A 22,259-nucleotide genomic window follows, 5' to 3' on the forward strand; every position below is an offset into this window, starting at 1 on the left:
TGGTAGTTATTTTCATCGCTTTCATGATAAACGATGAACTAACCCTAGATTCACACATCTCTTCAATCTCTACTGAATTTAATTTCAACCCTCGATCTCATCCTATCACCCTCCATTACTACACCCAAATAACTTTCACCTCCTGGAATCAAATTAGGACAGTTTGGATCCATCGATTAACTTTGTGGCTCATGAGTTCGTACCGTTTATCCTATAAGAGATTTAATATAAGTATTAACTTACCTTTCCACCCCGGTCGGCATTACACTTCGTATTTCTATATCCATCTCCGTAGTAAAGTCTATGTTACCCATCTTGCAGCTCACTTTTTGTTGAATTCATGTGTATTTGGTGATCTTATAGATTTAACTCTAATTCCAAGTTCTGTAACATGTTCACTTCCACCCTTTGACGCAATTTTATTGCGATCTCTTGTCGAAGTAGCAGGGTATTCTTACTCGGGCTATGACGGCGATCCCATTTCCCAGGTGTCTGAACTGTTTCTACATTGTAGAATTCGATCGGATATGGTCTCTGTACATGGAGAATACTGGCGGGATACCCAGGAATCATCCTATGATTCCATCTTGCAGACACCCTCGTTTCTTCCGGAAATGTTGGGTGTTTGTTTTATCCATCGTAAGTGTTACACGAAGTTAGATAGGAGCTTCATCTTCATAGATACCAGACGGACTCTCAACATTAAAGATTATATCTCGATCAAAAAGAGTTGCCAGCCTTGCAAGCTACAGAATGGAGACTGCCCTACAAACCGAAGTTATATGATGCATTTCTTCACTTCTGATATTTTGTTGTACTACTTTTCTTATTGTATTTGTATTTTTCTTCTTACTGTATTGTAATAGACTTTTAATATTAATATATTCCCTTCACCAAAAAGAAAAAGAGCCAAGCATTTGAAATGAACTACAAGCCAAATGAGGAAGTAAAATCTATCTTGCTTTCTTCTACCAATTATTCAAGAAAGGGAAGGAAAGGTGTCCATTTAGATAATGAAAAGAAAAGAAAAGATAACCTCTTTTAGCTCAAATACCACATGGCAAGTTTTTAGAGGTGACACGTCATTGATGAATCTTAAGTGGATTCTCCACTGACGGTTAGATATCAAGTCAAATTTCTAACTTTTGTGGAAGATAAACCCTCCACCAGTTCACCTTTGACCTTGGGTCTCATCAATTGTCGAGTCCCACATGCAAGTAATTAATCATTGATGGTGCCGACATTAGTGTTATTACTTTGGGTTATTTCTAGGATCGGATGTTACCACCATTTGACCAACTTGTACGTAGGGCTGCCATATTTTGAATGTAGATTAGTTCTAAACTAACTTTGGTATAAAATTCATTTGTAATTAGGGTTGGGAAAAAGTCCGTCACGGGTACCCGAGTCCGTTAGAGTCCATAGATATCCGAAATTCGAAGGCGGGTTTAGCCTGACCGACCGGGTGAAATAAACGGGACGTACTCGGGTTTTGAAATGCTACCCGACATCGACATCCTAGTCCGAACCCGCCTATTAATATTTACCCGACATAACTTGTTTAATAATGTCATCTGAGGTGCCCTTTGACAAGGCATTGTTAAGAGAAATTTAATTAAATTTTAATTTTGATAGAATTTTCGTTACTATGGAGGAAGAAATAGTTTGGTCACTTCGACCGAGATATTTTGTATTTTCGGTGAAAACCTGATACCTGCATGATACCCGGTAAATTCAAAAGGTTTGACGGACTTGGACGAATTTAGTGCACCAAGATTTTTAAAATAACCCGTCCGAAAACTCGAATGGACAAAGAATTTCAAAACCCGACCTGAAAAATGATAAGAACCAGACCGACCCCACTCGGACTGATTTCCACCTCTATTTGTAACCTCTGTTGTATATAATTGATCCATGTCATTAGTTGGTTTCTTTTTCATCATCATAAAATGACTTTTCATTCCCTTTCTCTCTTTCTATACCTATTTTTGGCCCAAAACATCATTAGGATGCTTTTGTGATTAAGTTATTTCAAACTTTGTGTTACGGGAACTTAGATCCAGAGAGGGTTTCTCGCATAAGTGCGATTTTTCTCCCTTTCCTTTTCGAAACCCTAAGGTCACCACCCCTAACCCCAACAGAACCCAAACTCTCATAAACAAATCACAATCAAAGCCTTCACTGATCCCCTTTCTGATCTTCATCCACAACACCCCAATCTTTCAAACCCATCAACCAAGAATCTCCTATAATAAGTACTGCATCAAACAAAGGAAGAGAAGATCACATCCACCAGCTTATCGGTCACCGAGAACAGATCCAATCATCGTTCATCAGGGAGTATCTCAAATCACCTCCTTTCATTTCGTTTTAGTGCTTGCATGTTTATTCTAAGGATTGTTCATCACCAATTCTGTGTCTAGACTTGTTTTATCTTCGTTTTACTTCAACGTTGATTGACTATAGCTTGTTCTATCTAGATACAACGCTTGGATTTATTCTACTGGTTTTGATCTTTTTATACGTATGAGTTTTTCCAGATCCAATCGCTATATTAGCTATATTAAGCAAGTTTACTTAAATTTGATCAACCAACAACCCTTTATTCTCATGATCTACTGCCTTTTGGTATTCTCTCCCTTATTAGTTGATTTAACTTCAGCACATCTGAGCAAAAAATTAGATAGAGTAATGAACAAGAATGAATATACAGTGTTATTTTACCGTCGGCCTACTTCATTTCACTTTGATCGGCTACCTCTCAAGTCCCATACCTCTCTGATAGGAAACAACCTAAGAACATTTGTTGGTGAATCGCTAGCTACCTCACCCTCATGTACTAAAACAGTCTTACAAAGCATTTATCTCAACTTTCCCTTCGATCCTGGAGAACACTATCTTTCTAATATTAATCTCAATTATCGCCCACCCTTTATTTCGCATTTCTCAGCTCTATCTTTGTCAACTACTTTTGTGTCTGATTTTCGAATAGTTTTAACTCTTTATCCAAGTTCCGTAACATTTTAACTTCCACCCCTTTTCGCAATACATTTGCGATCATTTGTCGGATTAGTTGGGTATTTATACTCAGACTATGACGGCGATCCCATTTACCAGGTGTCTGATCTGATTCTACTTTGTAGAACTCGAGCGGATATGGTCTCTTTATATGGAGAATACTGGCGGGATAACTCGGAATCTTCATTTGATTCCATTTTACAGACATCCTCGTTTCGTTCTGAAACGGTGGGTGTCTGTTTTATCCATCTTCAATGTTACAGGAATTTAGGTTCAAGTTTCATCTATCGATCAATCGGAAGGACTCTCGAGGCTAAACGTTATTTCATCCTCATGATGAGCTGCCAGACTTGCACGCTACAGAGTGAAGAATGCTTTACAAAGCGAAGATTTATTATGCATTTTCTCAATTCTGTAATTTTGTTGTTCTATTTTGTTTACTGTAATGTTGTTTTCTACTTTGGATATTGTAATAGACTCTAAAGTTTAATGTATTTTCTTTCAACAAAAAAAAAAAACTTAGTGTTACGGGAGAACAATCTTAGGCAAAATATCTTTCAACAAAAAAAAAAAAAAAAAAAATCTTAGGCAAAATATTTCCAATGGGATCTTGAGAAGCAGTTTCCTTTATTCAGACGTGGGTTGTCCCTCAAGTGGAAAGGCATGTGGGAGTTTGACTACAAGCAACCGGTCGTGATGGGACAAAAGTCATCCTTTGTACTGAAAGAACATTTAAGGGGGTAGTGGATAGGGATTTAGGAAGACATTCGTGGACAAAATGTCTCGTAGACATTTCGAGACATTTTAAGACATTTCGAGACATTTATCTGTAGACAAAATGTCTTTATAGACATTTTAAGACATTTGATTCATGGACAAAAAGTCTTTATGGACATTTCAAGACATTTGGTTTATAGACAAAATGTTTTGGAGACATTTCAACATATTGAATCCATGGACAAAATGTGTAGTGGATATTATTATTATATTATTATTATTATTATTATTGTTATTATTATTATTATTATTATTATTATTATCTCATCATGGATGACAATTGGTAGGCATTTATTATTTTAGTATTATCATTATTGTCTAACCATACAAAATAATATATTTGTACTCATATTTTAAAAATATATTTTTCGAGTTTTGTGGACGTCTGTGGATATCTGAGGACATTTATGGACAATTGGTGGACATTTATTTATTTAATTTTATCATTATCGTTTAATCATATGAAATAAAAATAATTGTATCATTATTTCGAAAATATATTTTTCGACTTTGGTAGCCATCCGTAGATATCTGTGAACATTGATGGACAATTGGTAAATATGTATTATTTTATATAGTATACTAATATATATATATATATATATATATATATAATATAATAATAATAATATAATATAGTAATAATATAATATAATAATACAATAATATAGTAACATATAATAAGATAATAATAATATAGTATAATAATATAATAATAAGATAATATTATAATAATATAATAATAGTATAATATAGTAATGGCAATAATATCATTATTACTATAATAAAGTATTATAATAATTAATATTTTTATATATTATTTATTATAAATTATTTAATCTAATTTGATAATAATAATTATTTTTATATTTCTTAATGAAATGTCCACAAGTGTCTTCCATATTTTGAGAGACATTTTCTCTCCAAAAGCTCTCCAAATTTACACTAAAATGTCCTCACATGTCTCCAAAACCAATTTGTCTTGAAATGTCCTTAATTTCGTGTCTCTAACGAATACCACAGACATTTCAGGACATTTGAAATGTCTCAAACGAATAACATGGACATTTAGAGATATTTTAAATGTCCCCAACCAATAACACAGACATTTGGGGACATTTAAAATGTCACCAACCAATAACATAGGATTTGGAGGGACATGGCAATGTCCCTCCAAATCCCCAACCACTACCCCCCCCCCCCCCCCCTAAATGTCTTGATGGTTTTAATTCATGTTGACGTGGATAGCAAGGTTTGGCACCACTAAGTCGACTCATGGCCACAGCCCACATGGGCCAATCCGCCAATATGTCTGGATGGGTTTGATTCATGTTGCAGCCTTGCAGGTTCTTATTTTTTCTGAGGGGAAGAGGGACCTTCCATTGGATGGCCCCACTCACCCAAGGTTATTTCAAGAGGTAAGGAGTTCCCTACATTTGTAAATTCACTAAAAAAAATCCTTGAGGTCTTAATTTCGATTATCAGAGGAGGTGGAATTTATGATTAATGAACTTGGATTATTAAAGGTATAACTAAATTAGTTTTGAAGGTTGTGTGCTCCTAATCCATGATACATGACTATCAGATGGTACTAATGTCCGTGAAACTTAGTAGAGCGTGTTTTGTTGTCGAGTCTACTAATTAGTCTATCGACGACAGTGGAAGTTGTCTTTGGGGCAAACTTTATTCAGATCAGTGTAGTCATCACACATTCTACAAGTGTAGTCAACACTTGGGATGGGTTGGGTGTTTGAATTATTTTGAAGATGGTAGATTTGTGAGAGTGAATGTCCCGGTGTCACGGCCTTTTAGTCCCGTTAGGTCGACCCGGCATATTATCCTCAAAGACACGGGTCGATAGTGCGGAATATCAAATCCTAACGTGCCGTGCGGCGTCATGTACTCCCTCCTAGTACATAACCAGCCTTCCCGAATATATTCGGAGCATCTCGACTATCAAGTCACCTAGGTTCCCAACCAATAATGCGGCATGACACCAACGTGTCCCAACCTACGAGCATAGCTCGAGCCGTCCCGTGTAACGCTTCCTTGAGTCATAGACTCTCGCCCACTATAAAGGATACCAACATATGTGCGGAGCACACCAAGCCGCATATGCGGATCTTGCCATCTAGTCTCAAGCATCCGGCACCTTATCATCTCGGCTTACCATCCGGACATTGGGCATAGGAGCATCCATCTCTAATAAGCTACCTCATGCCCAACATAGTACATCAAGGCTTGGCCCCTTGAATAGCTCAATCCTCCTTATGGAATATGCTAGCACGACGCACGCCTCGCCATGGCATGAATACATGTAACACGCCTTCCAAAGGAACCCGCAGTAACCTATCTCCAGGTACTGTCCCGAGCCATTTCCTATGACAAGGGAACCCGTGCAATATGCTTCTCTCGCATACGCTAGGCCGGCCTCATGGGTTGCGCCACGAGGATGCTCACTTTCGTTCATACCATGCTAAGATGGGCGAGCTCCCATCCACGAGGTCTTGACATATGCTGGATGCATATGAGGAAGGGAGACCACCCCCTCCTAAGGTGCAAACTTCTTGTTTTGCCTATTTCCACAAGCAAACATCAATCCTTTTAACCAGGCATACTCTCGTCCAAATGACCCTTCGTATCCTTGACAAAGTCTTGAATGCCACGGATGTCCCCGTGCATGGCCTAAGGAAGCTTGCTGGCACTCTTGCCCTACTTCGACCTCGTCTTCGGCCCTACGGCCTATATGCTCGTACGTGCTCTCCTAGCACTCGTCACGTCATATGCATGCTCAAGAATATGCATGTGACATATGAAGGAGTTGAAGGAGATGTCCTTCGACCAAGGTGACAATGCGAACAATTTGTCGGATAGGACAATTAATGTGGAAGATCATCAAGTCCGATTGATTTAGGGATCGTAGAGTTGTAGCTAGAGACCAACTACGATCGTCGAATTACGAAGTAATTCGCGGCTAACTTCGATCGGATCCTACAACAGGTTACACATAAGAGTGTCAAATTGATCTAGGATATGACTAGTGGGAGTGAGATATAATCATGGGAGTGTCCCATAAACATATCTCATAGGCCTAAAAAGGAATTAGGCAAAGATAGTACAAAAAGGCCAAAAACAGGGTTTTTGGGCCTTAGCCGATTCGGGCACTTCTAGGGCTCGTATTGGGCTGATTTTTGGAGGGACATTTTCTTATGTTATGAACATTAAATATGCCAATTTTGAATGGGTTTGGACCTCATCTCCTTAGGGAATTGAGAAAATACCAATAGCTGTCATTTTCGACTATTTCCCTAAATCTTATTCTAAAGGGTGTTTTGGGAAACCTAAAAGGAGGTGGATTCTTATTAGGGTTCTATATAAACACTCTTAGGACAGAGAATAAGGTGTGGAATTTCTCTCTAAGCTTTCTTACTCTACCACATCAAGTAGAGAGGAGAAAGTGAGCTAATTCCCATTAACTATCTATCTAGTCAAAGAAGAAGGTGTTCTTCTTTCCAACCACCATTGGTGTGCTAGCTATACAACAAGGTGGGAGATCAAGTTGATTACTCGTGTCCCAAGTAGAGGAGCTACACTTGAAGCTCTTGGTCTTCTTTAATCAATTCAATTAGTTCGAGGGAAAAGCGATTAAAAGGTAATCTACTATCTCCATTAGTTTAATTACTAGTTTTGCATGTGATCCTGGGAATACTAGTGTAGGCATTAGATGTCTTATTTCCGCTATAAACACTAGTATAAGGGTTTAAATCCCTACAGTGGCGTCAGAGCCTCTTGCAATTAACTAGTTTTTGCTAAGAATCGAACTAGTTCATATTAGATATGATTGATAGTTTGATAAATTAAGTTTATAAAAGTATTTTAAAAATGTTTTAAAATTATTTAAACTCACAATTTGATATTATTGAATGGGATTCAATGAATTTCAAATTGAGAATCAAATTGATGATTAAAAGTGTTTTAAAAGACTCAATTTGATTGAATTTCAAACTAATCTATGCTTGATTAAGTTGATAGTTATGTTTAAAAGAGTTTTAAACATAAGAATTTGATTGATTTTGAATTGGATTCAAAGATTTTTCAAATTGATTTCAAAATTGTTATTTGAAAAAGTTTCAAAAACCTAGATTTTGATCCAAAATTGGTTTGATTAAGAGTTGTTTTTAAGTTTTGGAAACTTTTGAAAAACAAAAATTTGGAATTTTAGAAGTGTTCTAAAAGGAGTTGTTTTGAGTTTAGGAAACTCCCAAAACAAATTTGAAAAATTTTAAAAGTTTCTAAAAGTTTGAAAAAAAGTTAGAAGTGTTCTAAAAGGAATTTCAAAATTTTAGAAAAGTTTTAAAATTGGAAAATAGCAACTTAGAGTTGCATAAGAAAAAAAAAATGGAAACTTGAAGTTTTAGAAACTTCAAGGTTGCTGTCCTGGTCAGGCCAGGACGCGACCAGTAGCTATACCAGGACGCGTCTGGGACGCGTCCAGTAGCTACCACCAGGACGCGTCTGGGACGCGTCCAGTAGCTACCACCAGACGCGTCTGAGGTTCTGGGTGTCTCGGACTAGTCCGAGACACCTAGTGCTGGTCCGGTCCAGCACCAGACACGTCTAGGACGCGTCTGGTACATGGACTAGCGTCCTGGCTCCGGCCAGGACGAGACCAGGCCTTAATAGGCCTCGGCCAGGACATGTCGGCCCTATGGGCCGTGCTATGTCCGGACCTTGTCCGAGCCCTTTTGTGGGCTTGGGTCGGGACTTGTCTAGGACTTGTCCCGGGCTTTTTCGAGGCTTTTCGGACCACGAAAAGGGACCATCATTCGAGTGGGAGTTTTTGCCAAAATTTCTTCCGATTCCAACCAAATAATTCCAAAATCAATCCGGGCCATCCAGAAGGCCAACACGGATTTCTCTTTAAATTGATTTATGAAATCATTAAGAATCGAACCAATATTTTTTCCCGAAATTGACCCGGGCTTTCTCGAGCCCAAAACGGAGTTTTTCTTAAAGTTGATTTTAGAAATCATAAAAGATAAAATCGGAACGCACCATTAGTTGAATTCTTCGAATTTAGACTTAAGGTCCGTAATGTGACATGTGATGTCAACAAAAGTATCTCCCAAGATAATCATGCATATATAATTCTTAGCCTTGATATATTATATGATTGCATGTGATGTGAATGCGGGAAACTAGTATGGCCATAGATTTATTTCTTTATTCTTGTTTTAAGCACGGATGGGTGCATGCTTTGTAATTAATTTTAATTTCAAGTTTATACGATCTGCGAATCGTTAGAGTCTTGTAATTAGAGTTTAGGGTCTATGAGTCCTTTGAAGAAACTCGAGGATGAAATCCAAAGGCGAGTGGGAGAAATCAATGGAGGTTCAAAGATGGCGATCTAAGATGAACCAAAAGGCGAAACAAGAAGAAAACCAAAGGAGATTAGATCTTCTAGGTTAGGGGCCATACTAGGATCCATGTCTGCTTGATTTATTTTCTCGCGCGCATTTACTTACTTATTTACGCTTTATGTCGTGGACGTTAGTTAGGCTAAATAGTTCACTATAACAAACGCCAGACTAGCGTAAAAGTCCCCAAAACGTAATCTTGAGTAATCGCCTATCCAGATTAAGACACTCGTTGCGCCCTTGTTCGAGGAAGGTGGGTCGACCTTCGCAGAGTACCTCCTCTACCTTGGGACAATGCGGGTAGGTCTATAGAAGAGGCCTACACGTCTAAATGGTTCTACTCAACGAGATCAGCAAGAGAGTCTTGGATACTCGAGGCAAAAGGATAGATTAGTCATTCATTAATGAAATCTATCAACCAAGAGTCATAAGGCATGATCAGTGAAGTAGTTCACTCACCTGGAACGACGGAGTCAAAGGGTAGGGCCTTCGTCCGCTTTACTCCGAAGAACTGGGGTCTTGGAATCACTTATTCAATCGGGGACGATTTTTATTGAATAATGTGGGAAAACTAAGTTTTTCAAAAACGATAACGAGTTTTAAAACTTTGCCATTTCTTTATGTAGATATAAGATGACACATGAAAACGGTTTCAACTTTAAAATCACACCTAAGGGAGGTGTTGATCCACTTCCTAGAATGGAAGAATGAATCCGAGAATAGTTCTCAGATTCAAAAGGAAAGCTTACTAGAATACCCAATCCCAATGTTGACTCATACCGAAGAAGGTCAAAAGCCATTTGCAAGCGATCTTATAACATTCTCTTTGGAAGAGTAATGAATGCTAGCATAACCATTAAGACAAACTAAGGAAGAAATTCCTACAGAAGTCATAAATGGAGAGGTACGAGACCTCCAAGGCAATCTGAAAGACATCCTAAGGGAAGACAACAGAATAGATCTATCACCCAATTCAATATCGATTGAACAAAGATTGATAAAGACCTTAGATGAGTCACTCAAGTTGTTACAAACAAACTGAGCAGAACATACGGGAATATCCAGTCTAAGAAAGGTTCTTGAGATTTGGTACAAAGAATCTAAGAAAGAGATCTTGAGATTCAAAAGGGCAAAAGGATCAGTCAAGTGAGACAAACATTTGATCAAAGAAAAGCAGTTGCCGAGTACATGATCAAGAGTATTCCTCATTACTGTGAATGTTTCTAAAACAATGGCTAGACCATCTAAAAGGAAACTACCTTTAGCACCTGGAGGACAAAAGGAATGGAATTATGAATTCCGGTTCCGTATCCTTGCTAACAAAGTTAAAAACAAGTATCGTAAAATTTCTTCATCAGGTATTTTATACCGGATGAGCGGCTCAGTGGGAGCTTAAGGGAATTACATACTTGACTAAAAGAAGTAAAGATCCAAGAGGGAGCAGAAGCAGTAATGCTAGGGATGCTGAAAGGGATCAAAGTCTTCTTTTAGACACTGATCTAGCTTAGAACTTAATAGTGATTATTTTGTTCTTCTAGAAACATGTGATGTTTTAAACCAGTGGTAAAATTAACTGAAGGTTAACATTGATAATGGCTAAAATCAAGAGATTCAAACTCATTAAACTTCAGCATTGTCAATTAGGTCTTAAGGACTGAATTGATAAAGTCACCCTTTTTCAAAAGGCATAGAGACTAGTAATCTATTAGGACTCATACAGTGTTATGCAGACCTATAAGTTTACTTGCAGAAGCTAACGAGAGAAACTTCAAATACGTACTCTGACAACTTCATGAAGTATGGAAACGTACAAATCATAAAGTATAAGTCGGAATGTTTGAAAGGTTCAAACAAAGTACAAACCGAAGTAAAAGAATCAATTTTGACAAGAGAGTTTAAGTCATCCAATTAGATTGGAGTGGTAAAAACTTGAGTCAAATACTTGATAACCATCAAAGGAGTTGAGAAACTGTTTCCCAACTCGCTCCATGGAACACATCTGAGGGATGGTGGATTCAGTGGGAGTAATCGAACATTGCTATGCATAATTCGATCAAAGATGGGTTTAAGCCAGTCTTCCGAATATTTTGGGATATAGTCTAGACACGATTGCTTTCACACTTAACCTATTCCGTCTAAAGCTAAAACTTGTAAAAACGTTACAAAACTAGCTAATATCTAACGCAATTTCTTTTAGAAGAAATTTGGGCTTTTCCACAACCAATCAAGAGAACAAAGTGTTTGTTGCTCATGATAGTATTCTTCTAATAATTAGCACACCTAGTAGTCTGGGAGAAAAGCACTAATTATTACAAGAATAAGTGGGAGAAAAGTACAAGTCGATTTAATTCGATCATGAGAAAAATCATTGAGGGTCATGAAGAACAATCATGACCCTTGTACAAGACGATTAAATTCGACCAAGAGCAACAAACTGCGGCTCCTCGGAAAAGGAAAGGTTAAAGATATGATCTTGTAAACCCACCGCACAAAAGCGAATGTCATTCGCAGGAGAACTCTCAAAGCGAGTGAAAGTGTCTCTAAAGGAATATCTCAAAGTAGTTGAGAAAATTCCAAATTGTTGTTCAAAAGCCCTGAAAGGTCAAAATAAAATCTTAAAGACTCAGAAAATAAAGGTTATTTCTGAAGAGATAAAAGACCTGCGCAGAAACGGAAACTGACTCTAGATTTTGGCTAGAAGCCAAAATCATCGTGGAATCCATATCTCGTCAAGACATGAAGCTTGATAATTTAAGTCAACAGAAGACCTAAATTGGTTTTCCAAAATAGAAAACTGAGAAGGATGGAAACATTCATGTTTCCCGAAACTAGACAAGAAGAATAAGATTCTTCCAATCAAGTTATGTCCATAGGCATGCTTCAGAAATCTATCGACGGATTAAAAGCATGCAAGAGTTAGAATCTTCGATTCAAAAAGGAAATCAAAGAAGTTTGATTCCTGAGGAATGAAGAAAATCTTGAATCACGAGTTTCAAGAAGGTAAGTGGGAGAAACAAACCTTCCGAGTCCGTATGCAGAGTACATACAAAAGATTGAGTACGACATAAGATGTTGTGTAACAGTAAACACATTGACTCAATAAAGGACCACACACAAGGATGAAATGCCATTTTGGGCATCTGAGGATCTATAAGCATAGATCAAAAAGATGATAGGATTAGAGAGACTCAGTACGCTGAGATGCTTGAGATCCGAAACAGAAAATCTAAGACTCGGAAAGTCTAAAAGAATTTCGACCCAAAACTCATGACTAAGAGCGTTGCTAAATCGGAGTTTGAAAAGACACCGATGTAGCAAACAAGCATGAGAGAGAGATTTATGTTCGAATACATAAAGTCAATCATATTGGATATGATTAGCATTTGAATATCCAAATTCGGATTTGAAAACCGAAACACTACTTAGAAACATCCTAGAAGGCTAAAGGATGAAGTAGTACAAAACTTGAACATGTCATCGTAGCAAACTTCCAGACATGGAAGGAAAGTAGGCTAAAAGTGTTTTAAGCCGGGAACTGTTGCAAATACTACATAAAGAATTAAAAGCCTTAACTCTAGTAAAATATACTAGAAATTATCAAGGTTGAAGTAAGCAATCTTCAAATTAATTGATAATTAGCAAAGTTTAAAACGGACTACATACGTAGTCAAACTAAACTGTCACCTAAGACATAGTATGAGACTCATACACAGTCTAAGGCATGAGGTAAATTTGGAATAAACCTCGACGAGTAAAACTGAGTGGGTAAAAAGAGTTTTACGGAAGAGGCTCAGATTTACAACTCTCGTTATCGGAAATAATAAAGTTATTTCACAAGTCGTCTAAATTTGGTTTAGTATTTAAACGACAGTCCATCGATAATAAAACATTCCGAATAGGTTTGTCAGATACGTGATCTGATGAATGAAACCCTATTAAGTGAACTTGGAATATTTATTATCAAAAACCCTGGTCCAGGTCATTGCATGGACAACAATGACTCACGAAGACTAGCACGGGAGTCGATGGGATAGCGCAGTTTCATGGGCTATAGGAATAGTATATTCTATTCGACTACGTGGGTGTGTAAAAGGTTTATACACTAGATAACCCTCAAATGAGAAGTACATCACTCGTGATGAACGTCAATACTTCTCATAAAGATAATTGGAGAGATTCCTCAAAACATGAGTGCTCCACTCATCTTATGTAAGGAATGCCCGACTTTGGTTCCGTCAAACGCCGCGCCGTAAAAGGAGGTTATAAAGACGGATACTGGGAAGGACAGGATAGACATGAAGTTAAGTGGGAGCGCAAGAATGGATTGTGTCACCCTAATCACATTAGGTACAAAGTGTCTCAAGGCCACTTGATGAGTAGCAACTGAAAATGCGTGGCCGCACTCAAACGGATTAAAAGTTAATTGTTTGTCTTTTACAGTTGTACTCGGATATCAAGAAAGTCTGAATGACGTGACGTATCAGATGGGATACTAAATTGACACGGGAATCGAGGCATTGCACATGTTCTAAGTCCAAGTGGGAGTCTGAAGGAGATGTCCTTCGACCAAGGTGACAATGCGAACAATTTGTCGGATAGGACAATTAATGTGGAAGATCATCAAGTCCGATTGATTTAGGGATCGTAGAGTTGTAGCTAGAGACCAACTACGATCGTCGAATTACGAAGTAATTCGCGGCTAACTTCGATCGGATCCTACAACGGGTTACACATAAGAGTGTCAAATTGATCTAGGATATGACTATTGGGAGTGAGATATAATCATGGGAGTGTCCCATAAACATATCTCATAGGCCTAAAAAGGAATTAGGCAAAGATAGTAGAAAAAGGCCAAAAACAGGGTTTTTGGGCCTTAGCCGATTCGGGCACTTCTAAGGCTCGGATTGGGCTGATTTTTGGAGGGACGTTTCCTTATGTTATGAAAATCAAATCTGCCAATTTTGGCTGGGTTTGGACGTCATCTCCTTAGGTAATTGAGAAAATACCAATAGTTGCTATTTTCGACTATTTCCCTAAATCTTATTCTAAAGGGTGTTTTGGGAAACCTAAAAGGAGGTGGATTCTTATTAGGGTTCTATATAAACACTCTTAGGACAGAGAATAAGGTGTGGAATTTCTCTCTAAGCTTTCTTACTCTACCACATCAAGTAGAGAGGAGAAAGTGAGCTAATTCCCATTAACTATCTATCTAGTCAAAGAAGAAGGTGTTCTTCTTTCCAACCACCATTGGTGTGCTAGCTATACAACAAGGTGGGACATCAAGTTGATTACTCGTGTCCCAAGTAGAGGAGCTACACTTGAAGCTCTTGGTCTTCTTTAATCAATTCAATTAGTTCGAGGGAAAAGCGATTAAGGTAATCTACTATCTCCATTAGTTTAATTACTAGTTTTGCATGTGATCCTGGGAATACTAGTGTAGGCATTAGATGTCTTATTTCCGCTATAAACACTAGTATAAGGGTTTAAATCCTTACAACATACTCCCCCACTTGTAATGTCGACGTCCTCGTCGACTAAGTTTGGAGTACTTCAATCTTCTGCCTCAACTCCGATGCTACCACTGCACCTTCATGTCTTCGGCATACCGCACCTCCGTGCAAACTACACAGTCTCATCGTGTAGGCATCCCGCAGGATTACTTCAGTCTTCTGCTTTTGCCTTCTCGAATGCGTTAGGATAATGGTCTTCCGTACCATTCATCCATGCTCAATGTTGCTTCTCCGTTGCAGCCTCCGCCGCTCCTCGAACTCAGGTACCTCACCTCCTCGGCTTCACCTCGAGTTGGCATCTCGATTGTCACCTTCCATCTCTGCTTTTGTGACCAATCTTGCCATGCGTATCGCAGTTCACTGCGACACAACTCGTCACCCTGGTACCTCAGCAACCGTTGCCTTCACCCGAGTTAGCATCTTGACGCCACTGCGTCTTGCCATGTGCTCGCAATGTTACCATCGCGAAGCAACTCATCTTCAATGTCACTCACCTCTGGACCAGACCCTATGTACCCATGTACTCCACGTTCTGACTCCTTGGTTTGCTTGTTCATTGAGACCCTCGTTTCGACCACTGTCCCCAACTTCAAGTGGACTCTAGTACCTACGTATCCACTACTTGTACCCTTGAGTGTATACCACTTGACTCTTCGCAATGTCGCCTCTTCTCTTGACGACCCTTGCATCACTTGCGCCCTTGCGCCTGCACCTTTGTGCACATCTCAAACCCGCGCCTTCGCGCTTGCGCCACATGCGCCTGGCATCATCCGTGCCATCCCTTCCTCGGGAAATTGTTGTGTTGCCTTCGATGTCCACTGAAACGAGCACGGTAGCTTCTCTCCACAAGAACTACATGGTACCAAACCATCCACCACTGGCATACTCTTGGGAACGTCCTCTTGACTACATCCAGACACACACTTGTCATTTAATCATTGGCGATGCTCCTTAACCCGAGCATCTTGGTAGGCTCGTGTCCCTCTTGAACACATCCGAACGTACCACCGCATAAGTTCCAACACATCTTATGCAGCACCATACGGCTTACAACTCGACGTTGTCATATGTATCTGACGATATGAACTTAGTCCCAACTATCTTCAGACTTGAACGATGCTTAATGTCACCACGACACACCATCCTGAAATCCCAAACGTGAGTTGATCTCTTCTCAGTCACCACGTACTCATTGCACACTGTAGGCTTGAACTCGGTTCCAACTTACCTCCAATGCATAACTCAAACATGGGCAGATCCACTTCAGATACAACGACCCTCATATTACTTGACGGATTGAACTCGGTTCCAACTACCATCAGTACTTCACTTGGTCTCGTGAATTTGTCTCTATAGACTTCATACCAATATGACCATAAGCTTCAATGTTGGTTTCGGCTTATAGCACTCATGCGACATACCAAACACAACTATGTTAGCATATCCATGTCTTATCTCGAGTGAGTCCATTCTCTTTGGAACTCAAATGCGCTTACAATACACCGTGCCGAACTCTATCGTGCACCATACCACATAAGCACAACTTGATCTAGCACCAACTTGCCCAACGATGTACTCTGTCCATCTATCTTACTCTTGACCCCTGTCTTCTGTAAGTAGCTTGAACTCACAACATCACAAGTCACTCGATGCTACCTTCGGCTTAAGCATAAGAGAGTATCCTTCAACACCTTGTTGCCATACCCTGCTCTAATGCTCAAGTATCACTTGGATCAACATAGCTCCACTCTTGGATGCCAATCCAACAAGCTTACTCAGACTAGCTTACCACAAGCTCTCAGCCTGACTCTACTTGCTATCTTGGTACGCTTTATACCAAGCATGTTGTCCACTCCAAGGACTTTATATCATGATGTACCCAATGCGCACCAAATCGTACTGAGCATTACTGCACTAAGCTCGCACACGACTCACCGTGTCATTCTCGGTTCATCCATCTCTGCACTTGTCCTTACCCCTAAAGGACTCAAGCATATATGGTACCTTCTTGTACACCAAGTCATACTGAACTCTTGCCACTGAGCTTGCACATGACTTCTTGTGTCAATACGGTTCCATCTCATATCTAGCATATGTCCTTCCTGCTCAAAGGAACATAGACCCAAGTATAGCTACCACCGTAGCATCCGTGCACACGACCTATTCCTTCCATCGGAACTCTCGTCGCCTTATGCACCATGCATCCCTCGACAAAGTCCCCTTCTAGCATCATAGCTTCAGAGACCATACCATCTTGAATGCATCTCACTCTGAAAGCTTTCTCTCGGAATCATGCTCTCAACGTAGCTCTTCATACACACTCCAGTATACCTCATACCATAGTGGGAGAATCACTAAGCTCTTCATCACACTCTTCGAGCATAGATACCATCTCTTTGAACCTGCCGTCCAGGCTCTGGAAGTATGCTTCCAAACATACCACATGTTCTTATGCATATCTTCGTGCTTGTCTTCTCAAGCTCCCAAAACATATCCATTTGCCACTATAACTAGGCTCTTGGAACATATCTCGTAAGTTATCGAGCTCTTAATCCATCTATCACTAGGACCAGAGCAATATACTCTTTTGCCTATCACCTAGGCTATTATACCAATTGTTAAATGGTTATCAGGATGTAATACATCTTCAACTCGTGCATCTCCATCCTGCAGCTCAGGCTCTGACATCCATTTCTCATATAAGATCAGAGCATCATACTCTTAAGCTTGACCAATCAAGCTCTGATACCAATTGTCACGGCCTTTTAGTCCCGTTAGGTCGACCCGGCATATTATCCTCAAAGACACGGGTCGATAGTGCGGAATATCAAATCCTAACGTGCCGTGCGGCGTCATGTACTCCCTCCTAGTACATAACCAGCCTTCCCGAATATATTCGGAGCATCTCGACTATCAAGTCACCTTGGTTCCCAACCAATAATGCGGCATGACACCAACGTGTCCCAACCTACGAGCATAGCTCGAGCCGTCCCGTATAACGCTTCCTTGAGTCATAGACTCTCGCCCACTATAAAGGATACCAACATATGTGCGGAGCACACCAAGCCGCATATGCGGATCTTGCCATCTAGTCTCAAGCATCCGGCACCTTATCATCTCGGCTTACCATCCGGACATTGGGCATAGGAGCATCCATCTCTAATAAGCTACCTCATGCCCAACATAGCACATCAAGGTTTGGCCCCTTGAATAGCTCAATCCTCCTTATGGAATATGCTAGCACGACGCACGCCTCGCCATGGCATGAATACATGTAACACGCCTTCCAAAGGAACCCGCAGTAACCTATCTCCAGGTACTGTCCCGAGCCATTTCCTATGACAAGGGAACCCGTGCAATATGCTTCTCTCGCATACGCTAGGCCGGCCTCATGGGTTGCGCCACGAGGATGCTCACTTTCGTGCATACCATGCTAAGATGGGCGAGCTCCCATCCACGAGGTCTTGACATATGCTGGATGCATATGAGGAAGGGAGACCACCCCCTCCTAAGGTGCAAACTTCTTGTTTTGCCTATTTCCACAAGGAAACATCAATCCTTTTAACCAGGCATACTCTCGTCCAAATGACCCTTCGTATCCTTGACAAAGTCTTGAATGCCACGGATGTCCCCGTGCATGGCCTAAGGAAGCTTGCTGGCACTCTTGCCCTACTTCGACCTCGTCTTCGGCCCCTACGGCCTATATGCTCGTACGTGCTCTCCTAGCACTCGTCACGTCATATGCATGCTCAAGAATATGCACGTGACACCGGGACGGGGTATTGATATTAACATTTCCGTTCATATAATTTGCTACAGCAAATACCACTGTTCGCTAACGACACTTACCGTGGTTGTCTACTTGTCCATCAGAAATTGATGTTGACAACAAGAATCTCATCTTCTTGGAAAAGTGATCTGATCTTCCCTCCTTTCCCTCTCATCCAAAAATCAGACTTACCTTATTCAGCTCGAAAAAAAAAAAGAAAAATCAAAACATGGGTACAACTTCACTTCATCTTCATCTTCCGGCCATCTCTATTTACAGATCAAATTCCAAAACTTCCCATTCTTTCTACCCCTCAAAACACTCTTCCCCTTTCCTAGTTTCTTATTCACCCAAAAACCTCAAACTCATTACAGCATCAAAAAAACAACTTCATAAATCCCAGATTCAGATTCCAGGTTTTCTCTCAATTTCTATCTAAAAACACTTCTCTGTGTTCTCCATTTTTATGTATTTTTTTGTTCTTAGTTATAACTTGCTTGTTTTTGTTTTGTAGTTAATTCAAAATTATTACTATCAAACAAGGAAAATGAAGGAGTTGATATGGGATGGGTACCTGCTTTTCCCCATGTATTGGCAGCTTCAATGTCTAATTTCCTATTTGGATATCACATTGGGTGAGTTCTATATACCCCAACTCCCATTAAATTTCTAACTAATAATCATATATTGATAAAACTCTGAAAGTTAGTTTGTGGGTTCTAGCCATTTTAATGGCTGGTTTACTTTTTTTTGTTTATTGTTGTTGATGGGTTGTAGTCACTTTCATGAAATTTTGGTGGAATATTGCAAGTATATTTTCTCTTCTTTTAGAGTAAATAGAAAAGTTTGAATCTTGGTATTTGATTGTAGTAGATTGCAATACTTTGATCCACACAGGGTAATGAACGGACCTATAGTGTCGATAGCACACGAGCTCGGGTTTCAAGGGAATTCACTTCTTGAGGGTCTTGTTGTTAGTATATTTATAGCTGGTGCATTTATTGGAAGCATTAGCTCTGGAGCATTGGTAGATAGCCTCGGGATTCGTCGAACACTTCAAATCGATACAATACCTTTGATTGTTGGTGCTATTATAAGGTATTTCACAACCAATCGAAAGAATAAAAAAATAGTTAGGGTAGTTTAGTTCTTTTTCGGTTACAAAAATGCATCTAAGGTTTAGTGCTACTTCCAATATAACAGTGCACAAGCCAATTCCTTGGATGAAATACTCTTGGGAAGATTTCTTGTTGGCCTTGGCATTGGTGTGAACACTGTTCTTGTGCCAATTTATATTTCGGAGGTACTAGTTCAAATTTGAGATGGTAAAGTTGCAAGTTCTTTACTAAGAGTTCAAATTTCCCAGAGTTTTTTTTATCTTAGCATTAGCGATCGACTTAATTGTTTTATCTCCATGCCCCTCTGTGCTTCAGGTGGCTCCAACAAGATATAGAGGTTCATTGGGAGCTTTATGCCAAATTGGGACATGTCTTGGAATTGTGTCTTCACTGTTCTTAGGGATTCCTTCTGAGAATGATCCACACTGGTGAGGTCCTCTTCGTTGTGATATATGAATACTTTGGGATGAGTCCAAGTCGAGAAACATGTAGATTTTTTATACTTCCTAACTTGAAGATTAAGGGTTTCTTTTCATGAGTTTGTGAAATCTTTTTTGATCCATATGATTTTACCGTACTTCACTGCATCTCTATTTTAAGGTGGAGAACAATGTTGTATGTTGCGAGTGCTCCCGGTGTTATACTTGGACTTGGTATGCAATTTTCTGTCGATAGTCCTCGCTGGTTATGCAAAGTACGTTTTCAGTTTCTCTCAATCTGTTATTAAATTATGGCTACTCAAAGTTTATGGTGAAAAAATTAGAGAGGAAGCTGTTTGGTGTAGGTAGGCAGATGGAATGATGCAAGAGATGTTATCAGCAAGCTTTGGGGAGAAGACGAAGTTGAGAATTCGATTGAGCAATTTCGGTCAGTCATTAAGAGTGATGGTAGTGATCCCGAGAGTAACTGGTTGGAACTTCTTCACAAACCCCATAGGAGAGGTAGTGCACTTGGCGTGTATCCAATTAGTTTATACCAAATCCAAATCCCACTAAACATTGCTTAAGATCAGGTTAAGAATTTCACTGGCCAATCAGATGTATCATAGTGCATTTTCCGCCATGATTTGTTAATTGACATTTTACAGAGATGCGCATACTTCACGAATAAATGGTGGATTTTTTGTAAGATACAAATTGGAACTTGGAAGGACTAACTTTTATGTGTGTGTAGTTGCTTTAATCGGTGGGGTTCTTTTTGTGCTTCAACAATTTGCTGGAATAAATGGAATTCTTTACTTCTCGTCCTTGACGTTTAAAGATGTTGGGATTACAAGTAGTGCTTTAGCAAGCTTGTTTATTGGAGTAACCAACTTTGCAGGTTTCAAACGTCAAGTTACATAAAAATCTATATAATTTCAATTGCCTGTGATTTACTCGAGTTAAAAAATTCCCGTGAACCTTGTTCATTGTTCTCTTCTAGGTGCCTTGGTGGCTTTCCACTTACTCGATAAGCAAGGAAGGCAAAGTCTTTTGGTAGGAAGCTATTTAGGAATGGTAAGACTGTCAGGAACCCGGAATCCATTGATGTTCATACTTTACCATCACTCGAACAGTTAAACTTCTCTTTTACAATAATAAACCTTAATCTGAATTTCTCTCTCTTTTTGCAGGCAGCATCGATGTTTCTGATAGTTTTCGCCATCAGATTTCCTTTAGACGAACAACTTAGTCATAACTTATCGATACTTGGAAGTCTCATGTATGTATTCGCTCTCATTCTATATTCCAACTAAATGGTTTCATAATCTGCCGTAACAAGTATATTTGTAGATCAATTAGTCTTGAATAGTCCACAAATGTTATCGAACAAAAACATACACTTTCGTTTGTTAATCTTCTATCTGGTACTATGGGATGCTTTAACATTTCTTCTAAAAGTTCTGAATGATCAAGCTGATTCACTCATATAGGTACATATTTACCTTTGCGGTCGGAGCTGGGCCTGTAACAGGTCTTGTTATACCGGAACTAAGCAGCAACAGAACCCGTGGAAAGATCATGGGCTTCAGTTTCTCTGTTCACTGGGTAGATACCTGCTTTGTTCTCATAAAATCCTAGTATTTGTAGCAACACAAAGTCTACCAGAACCCACACCAACGACTTGAATTATTAAGGCTAGAAATACTCTTCTGATACTCGTTAATCTGCCTATATATGCAGCTATTTTGTTTCTAAATTCATTATCGATTTTGAACTTTATACAGGTTTGCAACTTCGTGGTTGGTCTCTTCTTCCTCGAAATGGTGGATAAATTTGGAATATCACCTGTGTATACAAGTTTCGGTGTGGTCTCATTGTTATCGGCAATCTTTGCAAAGTATTTCATCGTTGAAACAAAAGGACGGTCTCTTGAGGAAATAGAGTTGTCTCTAAATTCAAATATCCGAAACAAAGGTAAATAACCCAATTCTATTTCAAAAAGTTCAGAAAAATCTGCAGAACTGATTGAAGGCGATTTGTACAGCGAAATGTTTTTCTCTTTTGTTTCTTTTATGATGTAATTCTGTGTGATTAACTTTTCGGCATAGAAGCCATTGAAATTTGTATATCATAGATTCACAGTGTTGTTATCATTTTTGTTTCGGTAAGTGAGAATCTGAACAAAGTTTTGCTAATTTCAAGTCATGATCTCGTATGAGTAAGTTTAG

At 39.3% G+C, this 22,259-nt stretch overlaps 1 protein-coding gene across 4 annotated transcripts; it reads left to right on the plus strand.

Annotated features, from left to right (window-relative positions):
* Positions 1–18,491: 18,491 nt before the first annotated feature.
* LOC147552297 (Major facilitator superfamily protein) lies at positions 18,492–22,226 on the plus strand. Of its 4 annotated transcripts, none has more exons than XR_015237639.1 (12): positions 18,492–18,907; positions 19,006–19,126; positions 19,389–19,589; positions 19,695–19,794; positions 19,925–20,037; positions 20,210–20,303; positions 20,394–20,550; positions 20,783–20,929; positions 21,032–21,105; positions 21,222–21,310; positions 21,522–21,725; positions 21,816–22,226. XR_015237639.1 is itself a non-coding variant. In XM_086669271.1 (12 exons), exons 1-12 carry the CDS (start codon positions 18,721–18,723, stop codon positions 22,011–22,013), a joined length of 1,596 nt encoding a protein of 531 aa, XP_086525397.1. In that variant the 5' UTR covers positions 18,492–18,720; the 3' UTR covers positions 22,014–22,226. The 4 variants fall into 4 exon arrangements, 2 of the variants coding, with proteins under 2 accessions (XP_086525397.1, XP_086525396.1); XM_086669271.1 differs by having other exon boundaries at positions 21,522–21,636; XR_015237638.1 differs by having other exon boundaries at positions 18,538–18,907; positions 19,365–19,589.
* The last annotated feature ends 33 nt before the right edge of the window (positions 22,227–22,259 follow it).

Source organism: Eschscholzia californica, unplaced genomic scaffold (genome assembly GCF_041429995.1).
Source record: "Eschscholzia californica isolate CP2 unplaced genomic scaffold, dmEscCali1.0.p SCAF_3, whole genome shotgun sequence".
Lineage (NCBI taxonomy): Eukaryota > Viridiplantae > Streptophyta > Magnoliopsida > Ranunculales > Papaveraceae > Eschscholzia > Eschscholzia californica.

What these genes read in the sequence shown, in the direction of transcription:
- LOC147552297 (XM_086669270.1), top strand. Translation starts at nt 18,721, where the DNA reads ATGGGTACAACTTCACTTCATCTTCATCTTCCGGCCATCTCTATTTAC. An exon ending in ATCCCAGATTCAGATTCCAG is followed by an intron (nt 18,908 to 19,005) that starts GTTTTCTCTCAA and finishes TTTGTTTTGTAG; the next exon opens with TTAATTCAAAATTATTACTA. An exon ending in TCTGAGAATGATCCACACTG is followed by an intron (nt 20,038 to 20,209) that starts GTGAGGTCCTCT and finishes CTCTATTTTAAG; the next exon opens with GTGGAGAACAATGTTGTATG.